We start from the raw sequence: 17,729 nt of genomic DNA, 5'->3' as shown, positions 1-17,729 counted from the left end.
TCAAACAAGACATTCGTTCGAGTCGCAACCTCTCGAATGGGGGCAATAATCCAGGCTCACATCTATCGATGCTTCGAGAGGAGGAGACGTCATTCCTGAGTACCTCCTATACCCCTGAGGAGTAGTCGGATACCGGCAGAGCGGTCCGAGACCATCCAGTGAGTGGCTTCCGATTCAGTAGACAATCTGTTTGTCGGGCGAATACATCGAGTCGCTGCCTTCGCCGGGAGGCTGATTCCCCGACTGAATGATTAAATTGCAACTTATTGCGCAGCTCGAAAAGTTTGCTTTGCGCGGCCCGTGGCGCTCGATGCAACTCGTCTCGTCAATAAAAAGGAGCTCAACCGTTCAGATGACAAAGCAAACGACAATGCCGAACAGCAAATACAAGCTCACAAAGATACACAGACGGTTACACGTCAGCATAAGCTCTGGTCGACTGGAATATGAACAATCGAATTTTACTCGAGCGTATCTCGTTGTCTGGCTTTTTCCACCTCCCACGACACGAACCCCGCGGCGGAGTGTCCGAGTCCAAAATGAGCTCGGAGACCCCATCGCAGTCCCTTGACCGCTTATGGTCGACGATGTGTATCTTTTGACTTTGTTCATGTTTATTTCCTCCAGTTGTTCGGGCTCTCGTGGCTCCCCTCTTCCCGGGAACTTCTCGGTGGCTCCCCAAATAAACAAACGAACAAACTGCAGGCGTGCCCTTGGCTCACCAAAAACAAACCGATCTCCAGAGAGCGAAACGAAGACATCAATCGACGCCGCTTTCTCAGAGTGGCAGCAGTACCGCACTGACGATTCGAACAGCAAACAGCCCAAGGCGAGCCGTAATCGCTCGTTCGCTGGGCGGCTGACTCACTCGCTCGTCCGTCCATTCGCTTTCCTCCTCTTCCTGCTCCAGATTTCCAGGCAGTGCAGCGTCAACCCCAGATTTCGGAACAGATCCGACCGCTATTAATTAGCGACGAGGAGCAATCACTTCGCAATCCAGCCCGGATCTTCCGGGGAAGGATGAGGTCGCGCTCGGAGATTCACGTCCCACGTCCTCCGGCGGAATTTCTGGTGGTACGTGCAGTCTGCTGAGGATTCCCGGGAAGTTTCGAGACAGAGAGGTCTCATTCGGATCAAGCATTCTCATTCGTCGCAATAGTTCTTTTTCATCAAAGAGCATCAGTGATTCCGCGGAACCTAAGAACAGAATCGAGTCAAGCTCAGCTCAGGGAGCTAGGATCGGGTCTCTCAGCGACATCGAGCGTGCGTGCTGCCTGAACTCTCGATGAGAAGGAGCGGAAAGAAATTCGGGGATGGAGCTCCTCCATATCCCCTGCTGGCTGGAACAAAATTGAATTCAACCTTGAACGAACGAACAAACGAAAGAACGGTCGAAGTGAGGACACGGAGGGAAGAAAAAATCGTGCGAAAGCGGCGCGGCGGAACACGACGAAAAAGACCATCTCTTCAACTGAGGGCAACCGAACGAGAGGAATACAGCGAGATAGAAGTTAGGGAACGGCACACGCGCGCGGGGAAAGTCATTCAGGGGCGGAGCGCCTCGAGCCAAGAAAAGTCATAAATGAAAGCAAAGAAACCGCGCCAACTGCAACACCAAATTGAATGACAACTTAATATCGGTTTGAAGGCCTGCGGCAAAGACCTGGTCCTCTCGTCACGTCATACGACGACGACAGCGTCCTCGCCACCGTCCCCGCGGCCGATCTTTGACTCTTCTGCTTGTGGCTGTACACTTTTAGACGACGAACGGAAGGACATGAGAAGAATGGACAGGCCTATATCGAGGCTGCCGAGGCTAGGAAGCAACCGGAATTCTAGTGTGAGACATACCTGGCCCTGAGCGGGCGCGATCGGCACACTCTCAGATGATCTTGGTAGACATTCCGAGAGAGCAGCAGAAGTTCCTGATAGCAGGCGAGCTGGTATGCCTGATCGGCGGGAGATCCAGTCGGGACAGGCGAAGACCGCAAAGGAGCTCGGAGAAATATATATGAGGAAAAAACGAGAAACCGAAGCCGACGATGTCAGTGTGACGCACGGATAGTCGGAGTAGCGGAGGGAAGCTTCCAGTTTCCCAGACCACAAAATCGTTTCCTCTCTACGTCATATCGTCTCTGCGGGAGAACCTCAAGAACAGTGAGCTGCCATACGAGGGATCCTCATACCGAGGCGAACGACGAAGAGATAGAGATTGAAAATCCGAAGCGAAAGACAGAAGCAAGCCTCGGAGTGTTGGAAAGTGTCGAGAGGAAGTCAGTCCGCCGCAGGGAGGGAATAAATATGAAAATCGGAGAGAACCAGCGAGCTCTCCATGCCACAGTGACGAAGATTGCGCAGTACGGAGATGAGTTCCGTATGTTTTTTTGAAAGGATATTCATTGGGGTTCACCTTCATCAGGCGCTTATTCTGTGTTTTCCTTCCGACTTGGTAGTGATTCAAATGATTTTTGCCAGAGAGAGAGGTACTCCCAGAGGTGGGATTGAGGGCTGCCGAGCTCCGTACAACTTTTTTCCGACTACTGACTCAAGAATTAAAGTTATCGACCTCACAAGTGAGGCTCACCCGAAATCTGGCGGACGGTGGAATCGCTACCACACGAATCAGTCCCGGTCTGGTCAAATCATGCTGTTCTTATTCGACTTGCGGGAAAGTCGAGGCTCGAGGCGGAGCACCATCCGGTACATTCTGCTTATTGAGTGTGAGAGGTTGACTGAGCGATTCCGAGTGATCTTTTATTCACTCGTGGTGCGGACCTTTCATCCCGCCGTTCGACATCGATGGTTTATCCCTCGAATTTCGCGTCTTTTTTCCAATGCTGGAACCAAGTTCCAGAGATGGAGCACGGATTGATGGGCGAGCGGATATTTATGTTCCTTGCCCATTCGCAAGAGGTCGGGAACAGAGCTCCGGCCGTCGTATACGCCGAGCTCGGTTGTTTCTTCGTGATGATGTCCGAGAAGGAGAACGCGAAAAAAGCGGCAGAGAAATGCGGCATGGACAGAAACGGACCATGGGAAAGCAAGCGAGGAAGGAATATATCACACTTCATCTTTCGCTCCATTTGTCTCTTTTTCCTATTTTTCTCTTTTGGGTTCCCTTTCGACGGCCTCCGCGGCCAACTTGATCCGGTTTCGCGCGAAAAAAATGATGGCCGGGGACTCCGTACGAGCTCCGAAGCGAGATAGAGAGAATGTTCGGAGGAGAACAAGTCGGTGAGAAAGAAGGAAGAGAACACTACGAGCAGAGGTCGACGAGGAATGCAGACCGTCCCTTGCAGATGCCTCTCCTCCGTAGGCTGTTCGGGACTCACCAATTCTTCGCCGAACGCAAAAACAGGCCGACAAGGGAGCGGTAAAAAAACTAGGGAGGAAAACGAATACCGAGGCGGAGAGCGACGAAACGAGAAAGGAGACGAACCAAGAGGAATGGATTCGCATCTTGCGAAAAGTGCCAGCCTCTCGAATAACAGACGTGTACACCGGCCAGAGCAGGATCAAGTCTTCGATTATTTCCCTCCGCTCAAGTTTTTCCCCGCGGTATTTCTGTTCCATGGACCCCTTCGAATCGTATCACGAGCGCCGGCTCTGACTCCGTCCATCAGAGATAGGCCTGATTACCGTGGTCATGGACGAGTTGCGATTCTTGGCGAGGGAAGTCTCTCAATACAATTCGTGTCGGAATAGAACAAGCGTGTGTCCAAGCCGAATGCGAGACGGGATTCACGAGAGGGCTTCATTCTGGCGAGAAATAGATAAGGGAAGATGCTGGATAGTCGCAATGCTACGCTCACGGTAGCGCCCATGCTTCTGTAGCGAAATGATTCGGTAAGTGCCGCCGCTCAGAGCAACGAGAAGCTTTTAAGGCATCGAATGTCGTCGTCGACCGTTTCTGCTTTTCGGTCTGTTTTGTCCTCCCTTTTCCTCGATAGCTCGCTTTATATGGCGGCGAGTCGGGCGAAGTCGGAGAGGAAGCCAATAACAACCCGAGCGCGTGGTCGCCGGTGATATTTTTTCTGTTCCGAAAAGCAGCCGCGTCCGGAGGCAGCGTATCAATTTCTAGCCGCAGCGAGCTTATCTGTCGAGATGAAGATACACCAACGGAGATCTTTTCTACTCGGGGGGAAGCGATGTCACGTTCGAAGGTTACGCGGCTCACTGCCCGCGCCAACTCGCTCGCCCGCCCTCTGCCCCTCGCCTTCGTGTTTACGGAGTCAATCCTTCAGCGTTAGGAACACGGACCGCTGCGAATGGATTTCGTTCGAGGTCTCATTTTTCGACGATGAAAAGGCCGCGTGCGACCGCGTTCTGGAGGGAGGTATAACTCATTCACAAAGAACACTGCAATCTTTTGATTAAGTTCCGAGTCGGAAGCTTATTGCGAAAAGTATACAGCAAAGCCGCCCTGTCCTGCCAGATACTCGAGGAAGGAAAACTCCTGATGTCGTTGCTGAGCTCCCGCCTTTCCTCCATGAGAGTGAAACATGTTTTCGCTCTTTCGATCTCCCTGAGACCTCTTGAGAGTACCGATTGCTGTGATCTGTTCTCATCCGCGCACCGTGGGGTTCATGGATGGCTTAAAAGTATATAGGTAGTTGGAGATATCGAGGCGACCTCGATACGGATGAAACGAGAGATCGAGAATCGACGGAAGGGAACTGAGAGAGAAGGAGGGTCCGAGAGAAAACGAACTTCTCGTCGACAAGATGATTTTTTCTGAGCCCAGTAACGGTCACGACTTCCTCTTCTTCCGAGACAACGGTACGCCGACGGTCCTTGTCGAACGGAGAACAGAAGATCCGGCACGGAGCCTGGCTCTCGCTGCGAGCTTATAACAGGGCCGTGAAATTCGATTCGGAAAAGGCTTCCTCCTCTCCTTCTCAATCTCTATCCATATTCCTCCCGCAAGGGATATTTGCATTTCAGTTTATGGCAGAGAATTTCGCTCGCTTGCTCTTTCGGTCGGCGAACGGCGGCACTTCCTTCCTCAGGTCCTTAACTGGCTTGTGCGGAAGACGGGAGAACGAGACGGGCACTGGAAAGCATATAAATGGGAACTGCGAAGCCGTACGGGGAAACAAGAGACCTCACAAAATTGTCTCGAAGAGCGATTTCTTGTCTTTTGTCCGAGCAGTCTCCATCTACTCCGATGCCGTTGTCGTTACGATGCAGGCGCTCGGTACGTCATACGGACGAGAGGACGTCAGACGGACGAGGGAGGGAAGTCGTTTCTGTCCGTTGTATTCCTTTGCCGCTCTCGAAGAGATATTCCCCGGGAGAAAAAATCGTGGGAGGGTTCGCGATTCGGTGAGGAAAATTCGAGAAAATGTTAACGCCTCGTCGCTTCGTTCCCAAACGGACCAGTCTCCAGAGTCGGCGGTGGGCTCCATTATTCAGGTCACGATAACTGTTGCGAAGAGCCGTAATAAAAATCCCGAGTGGAGCCTGCATGCCTCCTTCTGTTGGGAGTGATGTTATGTTGACCGCCGCCACACTCGTCGTTAGTCCAATGGGTCCGAGCTGCGAGGTTCTCCCTAAACGAGTTACTACGTCGTCGAACACACTCGATCGATTTATAGACAGCGTGGAACAACTGACAGAATCATTCGTACGTAAGTTGTCCGATTGAGTTGATGCTCCGCGTCCGCGGCACCGGCCTGAGAGACCGATAGACAGACAACAGCATGGTGAGAAGCATGCGGTGGTGTAATAATTAATTTACTCATGGCAAGCAGGCAAGCGGAAGGCCAGTTAGGCCACCCTGCAAGGAAACGATCCACGCACTGTGTCAGAACAAACATTCCAATTAACGCCGAGCTAACAAAGGAATCGCATGGCCAGCTCACGAGGAGAGTTCTGGAAACAAAGCTCCTCAAGTTCTCCTTTTAGGTCCCAACGAACTTTCGATCCTCGTCCTCTCCATTCCCCGAAGCTTTTGTTTCGACTGCTCTCTTCCTTCTCCGCTGTTTCGGTGTGCCAACCGATTGGTCCGCCCTCGGTTCGTGCATCGCACAGATGTCGCGCGCAGCTTATCGATTCACGTGGATGATCGTCCCCCGGCTGTTTTCCACGCCTGTCATTCTATTTGACCAATCATCCAGTTATTGCATTCTTCTTCGTTGTGACCGATGTCGTTTTCGCATGACTTCGACACCCGCTCGCAGTCTCAGAGGCGCATCCATTTGAGAGCAACAGTTAGAGAGAACAAAGCAAATAACGGTATCCCCGGAAGGGACAACAGAGGCAAAAAACTTTCGAACGATCATCATAATGGGTAGTTCTGTGTGGAGTTGTTGCGGGAATCGATTTTATTTGGTTCGGCTTCTTTTTGTTTCGGTTCCGATCGGGCACGCCCCCGGAGAGAGCCCGGAGAGAAATCGCAGGAGATAGAGATAATGCGAAATAAATGATCCGGAATTCCTCAGCGCAGCTGAATTTGTTTATGAGCTCTCACTCCATGATTCGGAATTGAATGTCGATTAGCTTCAAGAAATGATGTCTATGCAGAGGTAGATACATTCCGGCGGCATCGATACAATCGATGACCGCCTCCATCGCTTTGAGGATCTGGGAATATATGAATTGCGTCTCAGGCTCAAAGTACGCATCGGATTCTATGATTTATGTGGCCGAGGAGGCCTGGATCCGTACGTTCGAGAACTCACTTTTTCCCGCTTGTAGCCCTTGGACCCGATTATATCCTTAACCAGACCGATACTTTGACCGGCAACGTCTGTTTTCCGGACTTGGGTCATCACGCCTAGAGAGTTCCGAGATTAATTTGATGCAACTCGAGCTTGGATCATGTATCTAGGAATCGTTTTGAATAATTGCGTCCTTGGATATTCGGGAACTGGTTTCTCCCCGTAAGCGTAGGCGAGCCACGTCTCCGCGCCGCTCTCGATGCCGGCCTAGAACGTTTTTCGCAGAGCTAACGAACGAAGCACGAAACCTACCGTGGAGACACTGGTGAGTGTCGTCTTCGGGCATAGCGATCCCCTTCTTCATGAAAATGTGGCAATTTTTGAAAACCTTGCACAGCGTGATCATGGTCTTCTGCAGCAGAGTGATCGGCATTGCGCCTTGCGCGGCCTGTGCTGCGCAGTTCCGGATGTTCTCCGGGAGGAATTTGTCCAACTCCCCGAGGTCGCATCCTTTGAATGGCGGCGGTCGGACGTACGGCGGGTCCTGGTAGTCGTCGTCGTCATCGGCAGCCGAAGCCAGAGATGCAACAGCTAAGCTTAGGAGCAACGGAGCGAAACGCATGTTTCATTCAATTGAGCGTCGACTAAGAAATGAAGTCGAACTGGAGTCTTCGGAGGAAGCGACCGATGATGATGTTGCTGATGGCAATGAAGCCGCTGCTGTTGCCCTAGCTTGCGTCCAACCGTCCGGCTTTTCGACGTGGCTCCTATCCCATCTGGTCACACACAGCTGGCGTTTTTGTTTGAGACGACGACGGCAGCGGCGGTGCCGACGACGACGCCAGCCAGCCCAAGCTCGGTCATGAAGAAAAGCAAATGTCTCCGCCGTCCTTCGAGATGGCATTCAAACGTCAGCCAGCTGGGAGACACCGAGAGCTCGCTCTGAACTGGCCAACCAACAAAAGAAACAGTTTGCCACCTCACAAAGGAGGAGAGAAAATCCCTCTGGAAATCCTCAAGAACGCGCCTCGGGAACGGGCGCGATATCGTTCCCAATGTTGCTGCGGGTGTTTCATTCGGTTCCATGGGAACGGAATCCCACGGTAACAGATGGCCTTTTCTGGGATGAGTTATTTTTCCCATGTCAACCAACTGCAATCCCGCCAGTCAGACAGGCTCTGGGCCAGACAGGCGCTATCGAACTTATCTTCGGCCTTGAGGAATGGTTGCTGGGAAGCGGAGGGCCGAGCGAGCGAGCGACCGACCATTCGACCAGCCGACCGACCGACCGACGGCGGAGCGACCGATGGGCAGGCAGTCCAGCCAGCCGCCTCAATCAAATATTTGTTCGCGGTCAGATGAGAGTTGATGAGAGCGCCGTCATTACCGACAGGACGCGGAATCCCGACTGGCGGAAGCCTGGCCCCGATAACGTTCTCAGGACACTTTGTGGGAAAGGCCACGGTGTACGGACGTAAACACTTTGCTCTGAGCAAACAGGAGCTCGGCAAAAATCGTCCTCTCCGTCACTCTGTTCTCGTCACTCTGGTCCTGACGGAGGGGAGGGGTTCATGATGAAAAAAAAGGGCAAGATTTTTATTCGAGTCCCTAATAGGCGATCCGGGGCGTCGGGAATTCCGGGATTCCTCGAATCCTATGAAAATGTATCGAGTAGGACTGAGCTGACTCTACTGAGGATTCTCTTGCCGCCGTTACGGGAGGTTAGAATAATGACCTCATCTTGCTTTGCTCTCCGACTGCAGGAAAAAAAACTCTGAATGCCATCCGACTCGCGCGCGGTCGTTACCATCCACAATCGCTGGTCCATTGCCGGAGAGACTCGAGGATGATTTTTCCGCATCGGCTTCTCGATAGACGGGTAGTCTCCTCGGCAAGTCAGCGCGGCCGGACGTAAGACAACGTCCCCATGAGATTCGAGTCATTTATTAGATGTGTATTCATGTATTGAGCTTGATTTCGCCGATGGGAGATTCCCCTCCTGGGCATCTCGAGTCCTCGTCTTCGACCCTCCGGCCTCATCGGTCTCTCGCCGCGGGCGAGTCCAGCGTTCTTCATCATCGTGTTCCTCTCTGAGGCACGGTCAGTAATCATCCAGAGAATAGGCTTCGTATTCCTCGACGGTCGGAAGCGACTCCGAATACGGCTGCCTCCGTCAGCCCGCTGGAAGTTTGGGGAAAACTCACGGGGTTGCGACGGATAATGCGCAGTGACTCCTGTCGAGGTCTTTCGATGATTGTTTTGCTTTATCTGAGCCCTTGCGCTTCGACATGTACTGCAGGTCCGGCGACAAGACATTCCCAGTCCCCGTGGACGTTCCCCCCTCAGGTTTGAGATTTCTACCTACCACCGGAAGGGCATGCGCTGGTCGCTCTGGAGGTATTTGAATACTAAACTGAATTTCTAGCAGGTAGTAAACGACCGAGCTCCGGTTCGGCGGAAGACAGAAAAAGTTCTCTTGCGCCTCACTCTAAATATCCACCTGCTCTCTCTTCTGATTTGTGTGCTCCATGGAGGACTCGAGCTACATGTTCAGTGCTACCGACTGCGAATGCCGTAGCCTGTAGTTCCAAAGTCCAACTGAAGTGATTTTCGACTTGAGGCAGGATATTTCCCGGAAGTGTCGCGGGACTTGCGACTCGGCTGCTGTTTGTTCGTCGCCTCGAGGCCGCAGAGGGAAAAAGTTTCTCGCGGCGTAACTAGATACCCGAGGAGGTTCCTGCGAAGGAGCCTGAGACTCGAGAACGTGCCCAGAGACAGCAGAGCCGCATGATTGAAATATTCATTCAGCCATTCATAGCGTGGCATCGGAGCGTTAAGGGCGTAACAGCTCACAAAGGCAGAGAGCGACTCCCGTTCATTCATTTGTTAATTATGTAAAACCTGGCACCCATCTTGGCGTGTGGCCTCGTCTCGGAAAACAACCTCATTCTGCGGTTCGAGCCGTCTTGGAACGATTAACGGACGCTTTATCGATTTTGAATAAGATGACGATCCAGACAACGCGAAAGCCGAGCTCTCCTGATGCTCGTCCGAGTCCAGTGTCCAGTTTGACCCTTGGTCCCTTTCAACCCTTCGGGCCCCAGAATTCGGTACGGGGTATCCTATCGTACACGAGTTAATCGATTCTGAGACTTTCGCCTTCGATTGATTGATTCGTACTCGTGTCCTCTCGGGAGGCGAAAGGAACAAACTTGCGAAAGGAAACGAGCGTGGCCTCGACTAACCAGACAGCCAGTCACCGGTCACACAGGGCGCGGACATGCAGAGTTTACTGCACAGCTGATGTTTCAGAGACGGCTCTTGCTCGTAAAGGTGTCCCGCTCAACGCATTCACGAAGTGTGCTCCTCTATCGAGTATTTTACGGGCTCCTTCGAACTCAGCTCAGAGAACGGCGCTGGCGGAGAACAAACGATCGAATCAACGGGACAAACGAATAGATGCTTGCCGTTCCGTCTTACTCGGAGAACAGGCGTCTAATGATAAAAATCAGAGCCAACCCATTCTGGTTGTCGATCGACTCAATTCCACCGATTCGCAAAAGATGTTGAGATCGTGTAACACAAAACCAAATGCTCGTGCCAATTGTGTCGAGCGAGCGAGGCAGAAATAAGGACGAGTACGACAGCAACAACAACACCGAAGACGGTGGGATCTCGTTTGTGAGGGTAATGAGGAGTGTGTCCCTCGGTCTCGTAGACAGAGCTGGCGGAGCATTTGCCGGACTCGACAGAATCTGTCATTATCTCGACACGGTAGCATTGCCACCGGGAGATTGCTGTTTTCTCCCGTTTCTTACAGGTTCCCTTGTTGTAGCGGGCGACACGTTGTTTGCTTTTATTATTATGATCATGACTGAGGTTTTCTGGTATGCTAACGGATCGGTTACCGCTATCTCTCGAAACCACATGAGATTCGAGAGAATTCCTCGCTGACCGGGAGATCTCTATGGCGAGGGGAATACGCTCACATAGGTGGTCTCGATCAGGATCGACGACGTGCTGAGATGCATACCCGTTAGTGGGATCTCCGATAAACATATATTTCTCGGGAGCATACAAAAGCCTCCGGAGCCCAGAGCCCAAGCCAACGATGGCAGACGGACGAGACTTCAATGACTTCTCGACATACGAGGCTGAGTTGACCGGCAAAAAATCTTGGCCTCGACCTCCTCGAGATAAGAAGCGGGACGTCTGCGATCATCAATCACAGCAATGCGGATTCCAAATGGATTTTCCGCCAAAGCTCCGTCGTGACCATCGCCGCCAGCCGCAAGGACAGGCGACCGGCTTGCAACTCGAAATGATCGCAAGTCTCGTTGAACTCTCTCGTCCGTCCCTCCTTTGGAATGCTCGTCCTTCTCTGCGGAGCCGTCGACGCACGGTGAGGAGTCCGATCTCGGGATCCCTGAAACTTCGAATTTCCCCCTAAAATTCTTCCCAATCGATCATTACCCGACTCGAAGAATCCCTCATCTGAAATTCCCGACGGAATTGTTGTGATCTTGTCCAGCGATTCCGGCAGAGCTCGTGTCTCTCAGGAGTCGAGAGCTCAAGCACGCTCAGTTTTTCAGAACTGACTAAAATTCGGCGAAAAAACGGCACGGGTAGCGAAAACGTAGAAGCGAGCCGGATCCCGGCCACTCGGATCGACTGAGCCAGCGGGCTAGTGAGCGACCGGCCTGCTCCTACAAAATGTTCCGGTAATAGCGCAAGACCGATATCGGCTTGTCCTTCCTTCTCAGGGTTCCGGCTTCCTCAGGGCTGACGAGATAAGCAAATCGTTTTTACCTCGGCCGAAGTTGAGGACAACATTGGCTGGCTTGTCCCGACGCGTCCAGGCCTCGAGGAAACGGAGGAAGAAGGTACATGACGATGCAAGAGAACAAGAGGGGTCGCAGGAAGAGGTTAGCTCCGAAGCCGTGTCGAGCTTTCCCGGAGGGGGAACTAGCGGGTAGGCATCGCGGGAGCCGGTTGACGGAGAGATTGTTCGCTCGCAGCGTTTATCGCATCGACAGCCGTCGGAAAAGAGCCAAATCTATGGTCTCGGCGGTTGACTTTTTCTCTCCTTTTTTTTCACGTGTACACACGACTATCGCACGAAGTTTACTCGGCAACCAGTTCACGTCATCGAGATATCGACTGAGCGCGGCTACGGGCGAGAACGGGAAGGAAGGAGAGTTTACAGCTCTTTTTCGGCTTGTCTGCAATTTTTTTCCTTCAGCGTAAAGGGCAAGAACATTAAGCGGAGCTTCTCTCAGCCTGTGCCCAGCTGCTTTTATTGCTTCATTGTTTCATTACGTTTCGTTGTGTTCTTTTGTCTGTACTTCGTCCGTCCCTTCAGAACTTGACGTTCATCCTGGCTCTGGGTTTCGCACGACGTTGTTGCTCCGGTGTGAGAGAAAAAAACTACTCGCTGGAAGAAGGGAGGTGCACGAGCGGGTAGGTGGGTGTGAAGAACACTAAAGTATGCGGCACGATGATCGCTTATCGTCTGTCCTTGTCTCTCGTTCTCTCGTTTTCGCCGCTTCCTCGAGTGCACTCGAGTGAGAGTGTTTTCAGGAAGAGCGCATTTTTGACCGAGAGCTTCAGCCTCGCAAGGCACGACCGACGAGCTGGCGTTGAATGCCTGTGCAGATGCCAGAAGCTTCCCATCCGCACTTTCTCACGTCGATAGCTGCTCTTGTCGCATAGTAGAGCTTCATTTGATCGGAAGATGAGTTTGTTCCTCGCTGTCTATTGTTGACGCAGACGCTGTATGACATTGCCCAACAACGTAATTTCATTCCTAGGATTTCGCTTCTCCGAGAAGACGCTACGCCATGACATGGGCTGGAATTCGCTCTTTATAGACAATAGAGAAGAGATAGCGAAGTATTCTCGGATTCCGATCGTCGTTGTTGACTCGCTCGCGGACCGGAGGGGAAATTCATCAAAACAAGAATTCCCGTCGGATGGAAAGCTAACCGTAGAGTCATCTGTGAACGGTCCGCCGCTTATTCTTCGTTCCCCCATTCCGCCCAGCTTGACATGAACGTACGTTGGAGCTTGACTAACAATCTCCGACTGAGAGCGGAGCGAAGGAGGAAGCCTCCGACCTCGGATCCCCAGCCGGTCATGCTCGATGGATCTTAGCAACCGAATGAGCTTTTCGAAGTTCCGAAACTCATTCACACACACACAATGACCTACAACATCTGATTCGCGTCGCCGACTGTGTTTCAGGGCGAGATTTTAGCGAAAATTATTATCGGGATTCAGCGAGTGAAACCCGGTCGCTCGACCATCTCCGTCGACGGTTGCACCCTAGAGCGGTGTTCCTTCCTGCTTTTCCCAAAATGCTGCTACTGCGTTGCCGGAAGGTACTCACTTGCTCGACGTGCTGCGAGCTAGCCGTGAGGGTAGCGAAGGAACGCACGAATGCGGGAGCGAGCGAGGGAGGGAGGGGCGCGTTTCGCATCCTGCAGTGGAACAACTATTCTGACGTCTGTGTGAGCCGTGGCATGCTGTTATCCTGTTTGGCAAGGCCGAGAGCACCCGCACGGAGAACAAACCAAGCACGAAGAAATGGCGAAATAGAAAGGATGGGCAGATGAGCAAGACCGGTTACTTGCGGCGGCGGTGGCAGGGCGAGTAATTATTCATATGGTGGAGCCGAGTCCGCTATTGCTCCCCGAGTACTACTTCTGCTTCTTTTTTCCTTTCTTCTCGCTCCGTGCTCTCCTTCGCTCACTGGGATGGTGCTAGCCGTGGACGATGTAATACCCCGACAATAAGAAAGCTAATTGTTCGGCGGGCTTCGACGAATTGGCGATGTTCCACGACGACGGCTCCGAGAAGAGGACGCGCGACGCTCCGTCCGGACGCCGATTCGAGCTTGTGCGGTGATACAGGACTTTTTTAGTCTGTGACGAAGAACGAAAAAAGAGCCTTGTCGGAATAATCTCGTGACAAGTTTCGCAGTACCAGGGACCGACGAAACGAGATGGGGAAAGAGATCAGCTCTTCCGTTGAACTGAGGGATCTCCCGTGATTAAGAGAAGAAAACGCTCGCCGCCGCCGCCGACGTTAACAACGACAACGCCGAAGGCGCTGACGACGAAGACGGCTGTAAGACGAGCTGAAGCAACGAGATTGGACATCGGAGAAGCTCCTCTTCGACTTCGGAAGCCAGAAATAAGAACAAGGATTTCGGAGGATTTTGGCTCGGGCTGCCGCTCCGACGACGACGACCATCGCCGCCGAAAGCAGATGCTGACCGGTCAGACACTCCTTTTTCGGACTCGCTCGGTCGCTCGCTTCCTCACTCATTCAACTGTCTCCGGTGGCATCAAAGACAAAGTCGACTGCGACAACTGCGCCATAACGAATTAGTTTTGGCGTTAGGCCCACTTCCCCGCCCGATTGATTCCTCGGGGCGGAAGTCGGCGGAAGCACCGGCAACGAATTCATTATGGATTTCATCCGAACATCCAATCGCTGAGTCTTTTCGTTGCTTGATCAAATCGCCGTGATCCCCAGGGCGGCGCGTCGCTGTTGCTTCCTCATACCGTTGCTCGCTGGGTCCGTTCCGGGTAAATAAAGATTCTATTCGAACATTGTGAGTGCGAGCTCGACCCAGGATTCGAGATACCATTGGGTAAGGGGCCCTCGCCCGTCTTTTCCGCGCGAGACAACTGGGGGGGGGACGCGCGGGCGAGGGATTGGGTCCCTGTATTCAGCGGGATTAAAGCCGAAATTACGGAGCTAGTTCCCAATTACAGAAGGGCCGACAAGGACGCAAAAACCGAATGATATGCGCGAAAAGCTCGAGATAGAAGCGGCGGTGGCGGACAATGATGAGGCTTCGAGGGTTTGCGTATGAGCGGGAGCAGAAGATGCGAAGGAACAGTCACGCTGTCGTGGCTGTCCTCGTGCAGGGCGCGCCGCTAAGTGTCTTAAGAGTAAATTGCACTCATTTGGGAGGAGCTGAGGAACAGAGCTCGTCCCATTCCCTTCTCCTCCCGATTGCCTCTCTGCCTTCGGAAGCAGCCAGAGGGACTAATTTGTCACAATTCAGCTCCGAGGAAGAAACGAGCTACGGCGGGCGTCTTCCCCCGAGGACGACGTCAATAGAGGCCAGTCGGCGAGAGAACGAGCGAGCCGGCGGACAGGCACAGAAGCCTGCTAGTGAGCGAAGGAACAAACGAACGAACATGCGAGCGAGCGAGCGAGCAAAAGACAGGAGATGTAGAGTCCTCGTTTTTCACAAACGAACATCGACTAGAAGCATGCATACGACGAGCCGGCTGGAAATTCGTTACAGATGATGTGTTTGCATTCGCTCCGCTAAGCGTCCGTTGCTGTACACAGACAGTACGTCTCCAAGAGAAACGTTTTCCGCCACGCTTCCGGGAACTCCATTTTGATGGGAGGGAAAAGTTTATAGAATGGTAATTGTGAAAGCGTCCGGGCGGAGTAAGTTCTCCATTTTCTTCCGTCCTCGGAAATAATGGATAGCTTGTCATCGTAGTTTTCCTTTTCATTGTTCAGCTTTTCTGGCCCCGAGACCCACCGATGGCACTCATTAGATTATTGCTCCATAGGATCCTCATTTTGCCTACTCAGGTCTGAGACTGTTGACTTTCTTTAGTTTCGAATCGAATAGGAGAAAATAGAGCTTGCGCAGGAGTTAACGCAAAGGAAAAAACTCGAAACGCTCTGGAATCTCGCCGGCTCGAAGAGAAACGCGAATTTCCTACGCGCAATTAAATCCGCAGCAATCGTCCCTGTGAGAAAAACTCCCATTTGGCTTCCCGTCGGAGACGTGTGGGCACTTCAAGCTCTGTAGATTTCTTTTTTTGCTCGATCCTTCCTCCGCTGAGTTTCGGTACAACTCTGAGTTAGGAAATACTGCCACGATTATTCATTCGTACGGCCCGTCGAACTTTACCCGTCTCCGGAGCTCTTGTTCCGCAGAACGAGGAGGGAATTCAAGTTTTGCTTCGCCGATGCCCGGCTTGTCGTTTGTGCTCCGAGCCAGCGATTGAAACAGTTTTGGAAGGCGAATGGGGAAGGAGGCGTTTCAGTTGAACGACTCGTTGCACCTTGAAGCCGAGAACAGAACCGCCAGTGGAAGTTGAACAATTCAAACGATGAATTGATGGAGGTTTCACACTGGCAGTCGATTCATTCAACCGGTGTGCGCGCGCCGCCTACCCGCCTTAGCTGGACCCGGGCCGAGCCTGAGGCTGGTCTTCCGGGAACGAATTCCGTATTTTTCTGACGTCTCCCGAAGTCTATATCGATGGACGAGGTGTCGGACCGAGCGGCAATCAATCCAGAACAGAGGTGCATCGCCCTCACGCCCATCTCCGAGATAATGAATCAATTTGTTTTGTTAGCATTACGAATGCTTGATGGCCGATGCGGGACAGTTCGGGACGAGCGACGTCTCCCGCTCAGGCAGTACGGACACAAAGTTCCTCATCTCAAATTCACCGACTTAATTCTCCCCGGTTCATCCATTCATTGGTCCCTTGACAGAGAACGCGAGAGGGACGTTGGATGAACGAGCAAGGAAATGACTTGGCTGCGTTGACAAAACGGATGTATTACGCAACTTGTTACTCGAGCCCCGAACGGACTCTGGTGAACTATTCATGCGCAAACTCTTCAAGAACTACACAGAACAACTCGTGAGCAACTCTCGCGCAACAAGAGGAGCTCCATGCCGAGCCGCTTGGCCATGAGCCGTGAGGCAGAGGCCGGGCGGATCGGTTAAACAATGAAGAAATGACAGTCGAGATGTGACTCGGTTTGTTTTCCGTTTCAGGGGGACTGTTCGACAACGAAGACGACGAGCAAGACTTCGCGTTCCGTGTCGCCATCGAACGCGTCAACAAGGACAACGGCATTCTGCTCAAGTCGCGGCTGATACCAAAAGTGGAACGAGTCGAAAAGGACGACTGCTTTCGGGCGACGAAGAAGGTTTGCACGCTTCTACGAGATGGCATCGCTGGCATCTTCGGGCCGACCTCGGACGTCACCTCGATGCATGTTCAGTCCATATGTGACGCACTTGACGTTCCACACGTGGAGATGCGCTGGGATTTCCAACTTCAGCGAGATGATCTCTCCATCAATCTCTTCCCAAAGCCTTCGATCCTAGCTCAAGCATACGTCGACCTTATCAAAACTTGGGACTGGAAGTCTTTTGCCCTCGTCTACGAGGACCATGAGGGTGAGTAACGCTGTTCTGTTTCAGCTTTTCGGATTGCGGGATCGATCCGCGTCCGGGATAGTCGACTCACCGAGCGATAATAATCGTGATAAGGTATTCGAAAAGGGGGGTAGGTATTCGCTCGACGACTTCTGATGACCGCGGTCATCATCGTCATCAGCCCTACTCTGAATTCGGCCCTCCTCGGTCTGAATTACTGAGACGACGAATTCATTTCAAATGTGAGCCCGGAGGGTTCGGATTCTCATGAAGCAATTCGGCCTGGCGTACAGGCTCACGAATCCACGATCGTTCTCCATTAAGAAAGGCGGAGCGTGACTCTCCGAGCTTCTTCCAATGCGCAGCTTCACTCGGATCGCAGTCAGATAGTTCGCTCCTTCACTCACTCTCGTGCCCGCCTGTTCGCTTGGCGGAATAGCTCGTGCTCTCTCGCGGCTGATTCCGAGCTTGATCGCCACTCGCAGTGTTACTGCTGCAAGAGATTTAGAGCCGATGCCGAGCGGTAAACGTGTTCGCTTCGCCATTCGCCAACGGCGGGCCTCGAGGGCGGGAGTCGTCAGGAGAATCTCTCGATAAAAAGTTTCAATTGCCACCTCTCCTTAAAGGAGGGAAAAAGAAGCGAACGAAACGGCTGCGAAAACGGTAGGCGGCTGACCGCCTGCCCGCTCACTCGCTCACCGGATAGTCTTCCAGTCGCAGGACGACGTCAACGGCGATATCGTCAGTGGACGGATGGATATAGAACGATCCTCGTCTTCCGTTCTCCTATTTTTCCCCTACCGTTTCCTTTCGGTCCCTACCGCATCACGTCATTGGAAGAAAAAATC

The 17,729-nt window shown here is 52.6% G+C and overlaps 1 protein-coding gene across 1 annotated transcript in view; it reads left to right on the top strand.

Annotated features, from left to right (window-relative positions):
• The window catches only part of LOC100899906 (glutamate receptor ionotropic, kainate 2-like), a 108,537-nt gene that overhangs the window by 56,464 nt on the left and 34,344 nt on the right, over window positions 1–17,729 (top strand). The window contains exon 2 of the mRNA XM_029113116.1: window positions 16,495–16,902. Coding sequence (XP_028968949.1) covers window positions 16,495–16,902 — 408 coding nt within the window. The remainder of the gene's footprint in view (window positions 1–16,494; window positions 16,903–17,729) is intronic.

The sequence above is a fragment of the Galendromus occidentalis genome, unplaced genomic scaffold (assembly GCF_000255335.2).
Source record: "Galendromus occidentalis unplaced genomic scaffold, Mocc_1.1 scf7180000076319, whole genome shotgun sequence".
In the NCBI taxonomy this organism is placed as follows: domain Eukaryota; kingdom Metazoa; phylum Arthropoda; class Arachnida; order Mesostigmata; family Phytoseiidae; genus Galendromus; species Galendromus occidentalis.
The sequence above is the reverse complement of the archived record's forward strand: the minus strand, read 5'-3'. Positions and strand labels throughout refer to the sequence as shown.